General features: G+C 41.7%; 1 protein-coding gene across 1 annotated transcript; it reads left to right on the top strand.

Moving 5' to 3' along the window:
• Positions 1 to 7816: 7816 nt before the first annotated feature.
• LOC308303359 (uncharacterized protein) lies at positions 7817 to 11961 on the top strand. The gene is made up of 10 exons (XM_080747713.1): positions 7817 to 7950; positions 8241 to 8359; positions 8656 to 8708; positions 8903 to 9075; positions 9312 to 9574; positions 10128 to 10250; positions 10380 to 10521; positions 10631 to 10717; positions 11391 to 11443; positions 11547 to 11961. Exons 1-10 carry the CDS (start codon positions 7824 to 7826, stop codon positions 11814 to 11816), a joined length of 1410 nt encoding a protein of 469 aa, XP_080603839.1. The 5' UTR covers positions 7817 to 7823; the 3' UTR covers positions 11817 to 11961.
• The last annotated feature ends 226 nt before the right edge of the window (positions 11962 to 12187 follow it).

The following is a 12187-nucleotide window of genomic DNA, read 5'->3' on the forward strand; positions in this document are numbered from 1 at the left end:
ATAAGGAAGCTTATAGATCATTACTGCAGACACAGAAAGACAGAAAACAAACAATCCTGTTGCTATTGCTGACTATGGCTTAAAAAAAGAGAGGAAAAAGGAAAAGAAAGAAGAAGAATCTGTCAGTCCATGCATGTCCAGGAAGGCACTTACAGACATGAATGCATTGCTTTGAAACTTTCTGTTTCATTCTTGGTGCCGGGATAATGCTAACCATTGAGTGATCCCATGACCTTGCCTTTGGCGCCACCGGCAAGGTTGACGATTTCACAGTCAAAGTGGCTGACAATTTTATCACAAGAAAATATGAAATTAGTACCTGGATGCATTTTAGAGGCAAATCTTTTCAGTGACAAAATGGCAACTAAAGTAATAAAAACAAAAGTCAACCAACGTTATTTTTTTGTACAGGATCTCCCCGCTGATCAGTAAGAACACTTTGAAGACTCTAGCACTCATTCAACCCAACTTCAGGGACAGATTAATTATCTGCCCTGGGGCCGATATTTTTTAGGGCCCTACATCCCCCGCCGCTACCTCTCCTCCTTACGTGGGACTACCCACAATGGTGAGCACACAGAAGCCTACTGCTCGTATTTAAAGCATGTGTGGGTCAAGAAAGCACATTTTATCGTACAGGATTTACATATAAAAATAAGAAGGAGGGGCCCACACATTTGATATTTGATTAACGCATTAATTATATTTTAGAAAATTGTCAATGACCGCGTGGCCCAGTTCCCTCCAAGGGCCCCTGAGAGCCAAGGGCCCCTGGCCCCAACCGCGCTGGCCCCATGGCTAATATAGCCCTGGCCCCTGCCCAACCAATGCAGTCCACAACATGGTACTCCCAAAGCAAACTTGGCCTTCTATCTCAGACTCATCTGATCAAATCTTTATCTTTGGGCTGCGTCTAAATATGAGCGTGCTATACAGTCTCCGAAAGACAGTCTGCAGACACAGAAAGACAGAAAACAAACAAACAATCCTGTTGCTATTGCTGACTTGTATGGCAGGTGGAACTTTTTTTTTCTTCTTGGGATCATCAAAATCTCTATATTAGAGGTTATGCCAAAAATCCAAAATAGGAAAGAATATAAGGGGGGTGCACATGGATCCCTCCTAGGGCCTCTATTATTTAAAACCGCTCTGAAAGAACACCTAAAATTGGCTGCACACTCGAAACTGGCCCCTGTGAAAAGCAAGTATGGGTAACTGCAGGCAAAAATGGAGCCGGAGGTCTGCACAGGGACAGATCGGACAGATAGTGATGTCACTTGAAAAAATATCATTGGGTAGAATCGTCTTGGGGCGCGCGCCCCCGCCGCCCCATATCTTTTCTGAGCAGGGGTCTCGGCTCTCACAAAAACGGACATGGATTGAGCCCCTGTCCCGGCATGGACGTGCCAGAGTGGGGGAAGAGGGGGACCCCAGGCTCGCCAGGCCTGGTGGAGACCTGTGCTCCGGTGCAAGTATTTTCTTTTTAATGTCATGTTAATTTTGTGTGTTTCCAGAAGCCTACAATGTTTTCCAAATGGAGCAAATGACAGCAGAGAGAGAGAGAGAGAGAGAGAGAGAGATGACAATGGCTATGGAAGGCAACACTTTGCAGAGTGAACTTCAGACCACCAGCACACCAGCAGGTGAATTATGATGGAAATGTCAGCAACCATTTAATTAAATGTGAGATAATGATAATGGAGATATGAGATATAAGTACATATCCCTATATACTTTGGCTATTTGAAAATAGCAGTCACTTTGTGATGCGTTGTGAGCTTTGTGAATATTTTGATACATTTTGAAGACTTGTGAAATGGGAAATTTTCAATAAATTAGTACTTTTACTTTTGGTACATTTTGATTCCAATACTTTTGTACTTTAACTCTATTTAGTACTGTAGGCCTACATTTTGTATACCAGACTGTAACAGTGTTAACTTACTGCATTGCAGTATTGATACTTTTACTTAAGTAAAACTTTGGAGTACTTTTCCCACCACTTCACAGCACCACGCTATGCTACTGGAGCCGCTATGATCCCATTATAAGGGCGAGAAACCTCAAATCACTTTTTCTATAAATATATAATATATCAATGAGTCACTTGTGATAGGGAGCAATGATATGGACTGTAGAAAAAACATATTTGGTGCCACTCATTACATATTTGCTCAATCCATTCTATTAGGCCGGCTTTACACTGCCACTGAAATCTAGCCTGAATCAGATCTGAGTCACATCAAAAGTGGAATTCGTTTTTTTTTTAATTGTCTAAATCCAGACAGGTCACATGCATGTCACATGAAATCCGATTTTGAAAAACCACATCCAGAGGTGGTTTCAAATCCGATCCTGAGGACATCTGACTCAGCAGCAACCACATCCACCCCATAGAGTTATATGCAAGTCACATGCAAGTCACATCAAACTGGCCAAGCGTCACTTGCTGCGCGACCAGAGCGCGGCTGTAAATTACATCATTACAGAGCGCGAGTATTTAATATTTGATTTTGCGCACTGAGCACATGTTAAAACAAAAGAGAAGAGAGAAAACACGTGAGCTAAACAGTTAAAGAGCGAAACACAAGAGTAAAGAAAAGAAGAGAGAAAAACAATATAGTAATGTGTGTTTACTATGGTCTATTATGTCACATTTCCTGAACGTAATCAACTAGCGTCGACGTAGTGACGTAACGTCATGACGCCTACGTCGTTACCACGGTAACCAAAGCATACATGTCGCCGCAGGGCAGCTTTGGGCTGACGCTGTCTGAACGCACAGATCAGATCTGTGTCACTTGCAAATGCTGTGTGAAAACTCGGGCCAAAAGATCGGATTTGACAACCAAATCGGATTTGGGCTGGGTTTGACTGCAGTCTAAATCCGGCCTTAATGCGGCGTGACGCAGGTACTGTACATTTAATATAATATATATAGATGTGTTTGTATCAGGGGGTGTGGTTTCACTGTAGGCTACTTGCAGCCAGAGAGCAGACTCCGAGTGACTCTGTCAACAGACCGCACACAGTTATACTGTGGTGTCTTGTTTCCTGATTCTCTCTCACAAGTCACAAGTCAGACAGTTCTTTAGATTTTAGGGTAGTTTCTTCGTATTTGGTGTTTTATCACATTAGTAGCCTATTTTCAATGGTCGTTAACTCGCTCCAAGCCGTATCACCCGACCACCGTGTTTACATGCCATGGCCCGTGAGAGAACGTTGTTATGCGGCTGCTGCTGCTGCTGTCCGGAAACACTGCAGTGACTGGTTACATGTTGGAAGTATCAAATACTGCGATGTAGAAACACTCTGTTACAAGTAAACGTCTGGAATTCAAATTGTACTTGTAAAAGTCAAAAATAGCCGATGTACAAGCTTGTAGATCGGCTATTTTCCGTGTATGTGAATGTTGTGTGTGTGCGCACACTGTCACCCCACACACACGCACGCACGCACGCACGCACGCACGCACGCACGCACGCACACACACACACACACACACACACACACACACACACACACACACACACACACACACACACACACACACACACACACACACACATACACACTATCACACTATCACACACACTAACACACAGTCAGACAATGTGTTACACAATGCAATGTATAGCACCTCATATCTAGGCCAGAGGTAGAACACACTTCAGTTTACTTGAATTACCGGACATTTTCTAACACGTTTTCCCCACCAGTTTGGGAACCAAACAAAGCCAGATGTTGGCGCTTATAGCTCTTGTTCCAGGAGTACCGCTCAATAATATGATTATTATGATTGTGATGGTGATTACTTATAGGCCTATGACTGTTTTACAGTTCAAACACCAGCTGTAGACAGGATGTCTAACCCTAACCCTGAAACATCAGCTTCCATCAGAGGTGAGTTCTATAAAACAATAGATATAGAACCAATTTGATCTTAAGAACAAGTATAACAACCTGGACATGTGAGTTTGTTCCTTAAACAAAGAAGTGTCATACTGAAAGTAATCAATGTTATCTCTGACAGGACTGACTGACCTCACGATTGTGTTGCTGGGAAGGTGTTCCTCTGGGATGAGTTCAGCAGGAAACACCATTCTGGGAGGAAGTGATTTTAAAGTTAGTCAGACAGGTCAGAGGTCAGTGAAGTGTGAGGTGAGACAGGGTGAAGTATCAGGGAGAAGTCTGACAGTGGTGGACTCACCAGGCTGGTGGTACAACAGTCCACTACAGGACACCTCAGAGATGGACAAACTGGAGATCCAGAACAGTGTGTCTCTCTGTCCTCCTGGACCACATGGTGTTCTTGTGACGGTTCCTCTTAATTATGCATTCACCAAAGCACAGAGAGTAGCAATAGAGGGACACATGTCACTTATGTCACCGAGTGTGTGGAGTTATGCTGCAGTGCTGTTCACCTGGGGAGACCTGCTGGGAGACAGAAGCATTGAGCAGCACATTGAGGATGAAGGAGAAGACCTTCACTGGCTTCTTGACAAATGTGGGTACCGGTATCATGTCTTCAACAACCTGAAAAGAGATGACACTCAGGTCACACAGCTTCTGGAGAAGATAGACCAGATGGTGGCAGGAAACAGAGGTGCGCACTATGAACAAGATGGAGGTGTTCGTGAGAAGTTGTCAGAGAGGAAGAGGAACATAGAGGAACGTGTCCACACATTCATGACCAAGACACAAAGACAGAGAACTGCTCTGAAAGGTGATCTATCTGTCTGTCTGTCTGTCTGTCTGTCTGTCTGTCTGCATCTTATCAAACTGGTACATTATTTTTACTAATAATGATATTACAATATGTCACTCATAATTCTTTTCATTGTCCTCAGTTGCTTTGAACTAGTACTTGTTCAACCTCCACATCATCAATTCTAGTCACTTGTGCATTATGTACAATTACTTATTATGTTGACCAAAATGTATTATGAGAAGTTGTGGCATTATGAGAAGACTGTAAACTGACCACATGATCAAATGACTTTATATGACATGCGTACGGGTCACAGACAGAAAGAGACAGCGGTTTGACAGTACCCCTAACTAGTCCTTGACCTGGCCCGTAGCCTCCCCCCAGTGGGACGTGCACACTGCACAGGGCATCTCCCTAGGGCAGGGGTGCCCAAAAGGTAGATCGTGATCTACCAGTAGATCACAAAGGCTGTGCAGGTAGACCATTTAACATGCCCCTAATATAAAGGGAAACTATTATAAACAAAAATCACAAAACCCCTCATTTTGGCATCTGTCACTTGAATTAAGGTGACTTGACTTGCCTGTCAGCTCCCGTCACTGCTTCTAAAGTAGGCAAACCCCCACTTTGGTTTAAAGTCAGTAGCATTACAAAGAACCCAAAAACCTTTCACTTTCATTTCCCATTTCAAGTGCGTTTGTATCACTTCCATTTCCCATTTCAAGTGTGTTTGTATCACTCACTTCCATGTCCCATTTCAAGCGTGTTTGTATCACTTCCACTGTCTTATATGTAACACCAGTGCCGCTACTATTCCAAAGCCCCCAGGTACATTTTTTGGGGGTGGGTAGATCATGTCGAGCTGGTCATTTTAAAAGCTCTCCAGTCAAAAAAGTGTGGGCACTCTGCCCTAGGGAGACGCCCAAGGAAGGTAAATTAAAGGAGTAGTTCACCCCCAAAATGAGTTTGTTTCTATTGATTACTCACGTAAGAGACTTGAGTACAATAATATATATATATATATATATATATATATATATATATATATATATATATATATATATATTATTATTATTATTATTATTTTTTTTCCGCATTCTTAGACAAAAACATGATTATTGTAAATGTACCCCCATTGATTCTGGATGGGGGCCCAAATGCATTCACTGCAATGTATTTCATCGATTATAATATCTAATTACTTGGAGACACCCAGGAAGCATTCGTACTAGATGTCCGAACCAACTTCACTGGCTCCTTTCCAGGTTCAGGTTCTCACCATATTCCCAAAGGCTGATGCCAGCCACCCTCCTGAGAAAACTAATTTATGACTAAGACATAGTTTACACTTGAAAATTCTTAGACCACGGTGTTTGACAACATTAATTCTACAGTTCTGTTGAAATTAACTAGAGTTTCTGTCTTTTAGGAGATCATCAGAGTCTACCAGATGTGAAGGTGATGTTGGTTGGTGGAGAGCAGGACCAGAGGAGCAGAGCTGGAGATGTCATACTGCAGGAGGCTGTGTTCACAGAAACTCTATCCAAGGTGAGTAATACAGTATTAGATTAAGTTGATTTGAATATGAATGACCTCAAAGTAATGCAAAATAAATCATGGTTAATGGTAATGTTCTTGAATATACAGTAACTGTATATATACTGTATAAGGATTGTTCTTTTTGTTTGTTTTGTTTATTGTACTTCTCATAAGGTTCTACAATGTAGCCACTCTTTATGAAGCAAAACATTTATGTTTATATATCAACAGACCATGAACACAATATGGATGAGTGATGAGTGATTTATGTGATTAGCTCGGGACAGACAGACAGATAGACAGACAGGCACAAAAGGGAGTATGCCCATATATGGGCAAATACTGATGACATCATGGATCACCGTAGGCCTGTATGGTCATAAAAGGGCCATGGACTGACAGATACGGATCTCCTTATATGGGCATGAAGGGAACACGGACGGACAGATACAGTATATACGGTACACACAGTTGATGATAGTCCGCAGTCTTTACAGTCAACAATGTGCTGTCAAAAGATCAGCTATAGACATTGAGGCGTTACGGAAGGACGGACGGACTGACGGACAGGATGTGACGGTTTGAATGTGTATCGGCCCGAACCTCTATTATACAGTATGGACAAAATAGGGACAGACAGACAGACAGACAGACAGACAGATACAGAGATAGAGATCTCCATATATGGGCATAAAAGGGAAACAGACAGCCAGCCAGTGTATAACAGGTACTCTGACAACGAGTACAACAGGTATCACATAACCGGATGGGGAATGAATTACCAACTTGCATTGTTCCTGAGTAGGCTGGTCTAGTATTTCAAAAAAGTATGAAAGATTTCAAAAAGGTCTGACTAAAGAATAGTGACAATAACTGAACTCAATATGCCCATTAATTAATGAAGGTTTTTTGAGCGGTGGTAAACCGCTCCACAGAGTGGCTGTGCGTGTGTCTGTAGCCACTTTTTCCTCAGCGTTTTGCCATAGCAGTGTGTGTGTGTGTGTGTGTAGCCTGTAATTACATCACCAATTACATCCTAGACCTATATCCTAGTTTGAAGACGTTATGCAAGCACGACCACCTCTCACTTCACATTGGGTGTGATTTTTATAATTATGACTAACATACAGTAAACATCATTTTCCAGGAGGCCCAGACTAAACTGACAGAATGTGTCAGACAACAGAGACGAGTTGCTGACAAAAATGTGAGTGTGGTGATCTGTCCAGACTGGTCGACTACACCTCCATCACAGAAGATCAAAGAGGTCCTTCTTCACGGTGTGACTCTGTGTTCTCCTGAACCCCATGCTGTCCTGTTGCCTGTTTCTGTTATGTCCAGTTTTTCTGATGCTGACAGGAGATCAGTGGAGGAACTCATGGAGCTGCTGGGGGACAGAGTCTGGAGAGACGCTCAAGTTCTGTTCACAGAGGGATGGTGGCTGGGAGGGAGACGTGTTGAGGAGTACATCGAGTCTGAAGGAGAACCTCTGAGGTGGCTCCTGGAGAAATGTGGCTACAGGTACCATGTTCTTGATGGTGTCAAGTGGGACATTTCAGAAGTGACAGAGTTGATGGAGAAAATTGAAGACATGGTGACGATGAACAGAGGACACTTTGAACCTTCAGACTCAAGAGAAGACAGGTCTGTCAAAGTGGGACATGAGACCATGCAGACAACACTGTTTGAAACACTGCCTAGTGAGTATCGGATTTCAGTGTGACTTTGCAGTGACTTATTCAGATAAAGTCTGAAATGTGGTTAATGTTTAACCTTGAAATTGTGACTTAGACATGAAAGATTCCTCCTTTAACAGTGCATATAAACTGTATACTAATTGCAAAATGTAATATTAAAATTATATATATATATATATATATATATATATATAATATTATTTGAATATGATTGTTATTGATTATAATAGCATACTAATGGGTTGTGTTAATATCATTGTAAATGTCTCACTGTCTGTTGTTTGCTGTTCCAGGGAGTGATGACAGGAAGGTTGCTGATTGGCTGAAGACACTTCCTGAACCTGATATAGATGCGCCCTCTTCAGACTATGACTCCATGAGTGAAGTTTCTAGTGTGGCGGATTCTGGTGTGGTGAGTATGAGAGATCAATATTTTGTAATAACAGAGATTTATTTTATATATTTACTCATGTCATGTCTCCAACATACTCAAGCATTGTAAGAACACCGATTTAATATATTTATTTTCACCACAACAGACATAGAAGACCAATGAGCTATATGTCCTCTTAAATTACTTTAGCGTTTTGCCATGATGTTTTGATTATAATTACATGTTTTCCTTAAATTGTGCTCTGCAAATATGCTCTTTGATTATTGTTTGTATAGGTGATCTTAAATTATCTACTGTGTTTTTTTGCTTGATAGAGTGAAGACATTGAGAAGATCACTCCTGAGAAACTTTCCAGAGGACGCTTTCAGTGAGTCTGGACATCACTTTGACATAAAATGCCCATCTGTAGTTTCATTTTATTCTTATTCCTTGTGAGACACGGTGTGTGTGTGTGTGTGTGTGCGTGTGTGTGTGTGTGTGTGTGTGTGTGTGTGTGTGTGTGTGTGTGTGTGTGTGCGTGTGTGCGTGCGTGCGTGCGTGCGTGCGTGCGTGCGTGTTCAGGGCTCAGCTGAAAGGAGAGGGGACATTTGAGTGTGAGGAAACAGGCTTGATATTTCAGGCAAAGGAGTCAGTTCTGGTGCGTTATTCTGGGCCCATATTCAACGTGCACACAGTTGACAAGGAAGCATCTGCCCTCACGTCCATCCAGCTTCCCCGCTCCCTGCGCCTGGCTGGTGAGAATATATTCTGGCTCTGGACCCATTTGATAATAAGATATTGATTATTGACTGTACACCAACTAAATATCTAATGTGCAATATTTTACAATACAGTGAATCCAAACAACTTACTAAACTTTGTTACACTATTGTCTGAGTTCAGCCTTTTATTTTTGGGATGCCACGCATTTTGTTTGTTATCTCTATAAAACTGTCTCGAATCCATCCTTCCTTCCATTGTCTTCACCCAGGTCCCGAAAATGAGAGGGTATTTGGTGTCCTACACATCACTGGCAAGCGTCCCATCACTGATAGAGTCAAGTCCTCTGGCAGTCATCGAAATTCATCAGCGTCCTCCCTGTCACCTGTGGGTTCCATCCCCCGTGACACACAGCTGGTGGAACAACACCATGGAGCAGTGCTGGTCTACGAGGATCTATCGAGTAGTGTCGACAATCACACTTTCCGCATCTACCTCGCCCTCAACTGCAGATCATCACAATCACATATCCAAGTAAGGAGGCCACCAAGATGGAGACAGAAAGATTGCATACATGTGTGCTTCCAGTTTGGCACTGCATGCGCCAAAAATAAGGGTGTTTTGTGCAATAATAATCATGTGAAACATTATCACAAACAATATTTTTTCATGCAATCAAGTCAGTGCAAAGGAGCTCCCCTGAAAAATCTTAATTGTAAAAAAAAAAAAAAAAAAGCTGATTATATTCTGTAAAGCCACAGTTCTTTGACCTCTATTATCTCTCCACACAGTTAGGTTAGGTTTTGACTTAACTGTGTTGGTTATTTTCCTTGAATAAATGATGATTCCAGGCTTAAAGTATTTTGTGTTTTACTGGTCATAGTGATCAATATTTTGCAAAAAAAAGAAAATGAAGAAAAAAAACCTGCTATGAATAATGTCTAGTCGAAACACATTGTGTTTTCATTTTGTGAAACCTTTATTTAACATGGTCTTCAATATTGATAACTTTCCATTTTAAGGAACTGACTGTTTTTTTCCCCTCCTCCTCTCTTTTGTCATCAACCTATGTTGTTGTGTGTGTCAGGAAATAGAGGAGGAGATGGAGAAGAAGGGGCATTACAGAAGGCTTCACAAGAATTCCCTCTGTCTACTGTTAGAGAGGGAATACCGTCTGACGAGTGAGCCAAGAGGGACAATTCACCCTGAGGTGTGTATGTCTTCACTCAGCTTACCATATTATGGCAGCTCTATAGAGTGGTGTACTGTACCTATTCATATGATATATTCTTTATGAATGTGTGATGCAAATTCATTATAATTGTGTGTGTCTGTACAGCACTTGATTTTCACCCTGGTACCAGTTGTGGAAAAAGGATTCTTTGAAGCTTCCTATGAGCAGCCACCTCCCTTCACATTTTACCTTGAAATGAGTGGTACTGGTGTTACTAGGCCTACGTGGTCTACAAACATTCAACTACGTATGTACACATTCACCTATCTACTTGAATGTCTGTGTTTATTTGTTCTGGTTATGGTTGTAACTTTGCAATGTATTTTTGAAATGCCTATTTTTTGTTCTCGTGTCAGATGAGTTGGTGGGGGGTACCACAGAGAAAAAGCCAAGCAAACAACAACTACTACGTGTTTGCTCTGAGCCCGCTTTGAGCCAAAGCAGTAAGTGTGATCAATTATATTTTATTATCATGAACATAATAATAACTAGAACTGCACTCTGTCGAGGTGCCAACTTGTGCACAAGAAGGCCATGTATGGCCTAGTTGTGCACCAGTACAGAGCAGTGTTGCCGTACTCTTGGGTCGCACGCCCTCGACGACCCATATCTTTTCTGGGCCGGGGTCTCGCACCCTCTAAATTCACACCTCGACAACTGTTTTAACAAAGAAAGGAGCCTATATGCATATCAATAGACCTGTATAGTAGCGTTGAGCGACGTTCGCGACCCCCCAAACATTGAATCACCATTGCTCCACTGAGCACGCCATGAGGTGCGCTCACAACTGGCATCACCACTGGCGATGCCAGTGACATCACATTAATGATGAAGTTGCCAGAAATGCTGTTCCCTGATTGGGCTACGAACACATTACCTACCTGCATGGTCATGATTCCATCAGCAAAATTCTAATGGTAATCTTCCTTTGGATTGGCGTAGAAAAATATGCACACGCATGCACACACGCACGCACACACAGCTGCATGGGACCCCATGGGTTTAAGTCTCCAATACATTTAAGTGAAAATTATGGGGGCTTCAACGTTGAAATTTGTGTTTGTGGCGCTTACAAGTATTTCCCCATTCCAATTAAATTAATTCTTTGCTTGACAGATGTGCCTCATCCAGAGCAGACCATGGCGTCCACTCATGCACATACTCTACAGGTACTGTAGGTTTACTGGTTACTCAAAATAACATACAATAAGTTACAATAAGTTACAATTGCTGCATATTGAAAAAATACCTGTTTATATTTCATTTCTATAGGGCTCGTCTGTAAAGATATTGGTCACCAACAAGGTGAAACTTCTCGAGGGGCTCAACTCAGATCTCAGCTACATTCTTCAGCATGCACATGCTGATGAAATTATTGATACTAGAGTTTATACAATACTGATGAAAAGTCCAGAAGATGCTTGCATTAAACTTATTGATATAATCATTAATAAAGGAGAGGGAACTTCATCTCAGTTCCTAAAACTTCTAAAAAAACCTGAGATTCTCAACACATATCCAAAACTCAAGGAATTGAATTGAAAAATAAAATGAAGGCAGAAGCAGAAACTCAGCTTTATTTTTATGCCAAAGTCTAAATGCCAAAGGTGACAGTGTAGCAATAGGGCAAAAACAAAACAAAACGAGAGAAATAAAAAGGCAATATAAGTAACAAGCTATGATGGCATTTGAGGTACCATTCAGTGGAATGACATTTAAAGATCATATGCCCTGATTCAAGTTTAAACAACAAACAGGCAAATGGGGCAGATGAAAAATGTATATATGAAATGAATAGGTATTAACAACAACACACGAGACAGACACACTTGACAAAACAAGACAAGAAATGACTTTAAGGACCTGGGTTCGGGTCGATTCAACAGACCTTACAACAAGGAAAGTGCTTGCAT

Source organism: Nannobrachium achirus (assembly GCF_963921795.1).
Source record: "Nannobrachium achirus genome assembly, chromosome: 18".
In the NCBI taxonomy this organism is placed as follows: domain Eukaryota; kingdom Metazoa; phylum Chordata; class Actinopteri; order Myctophiformes; family Myctophidae; genus Nannobrachium; species Nannobrachium achirus.

Excerpts from the sequence above, each read along its gene's own strand:
- LOC308303359 (XM_080747713.1), top strand. The coding sequence starts at position 7,824 with ATGGAGAAAATTGAAGACATGGTGACGATGAACAGAGGACACTTTGAA. Across the intron at positions 10,522-10,630 it reads GTCTACAAACATTCAACTAC|ATGAGTTGGTGGGGGGTACC; the intron begins GTATGTACACAT and ends TTCTCGTGTCAG. Across the intron at positions 11,444-11,546 it reads CTCATGCACATACTCTACAG|GGCTCGTCTGTAAAGATATT; the intron begins GTACTGTAGGTT and ends TCATTTCTATAG.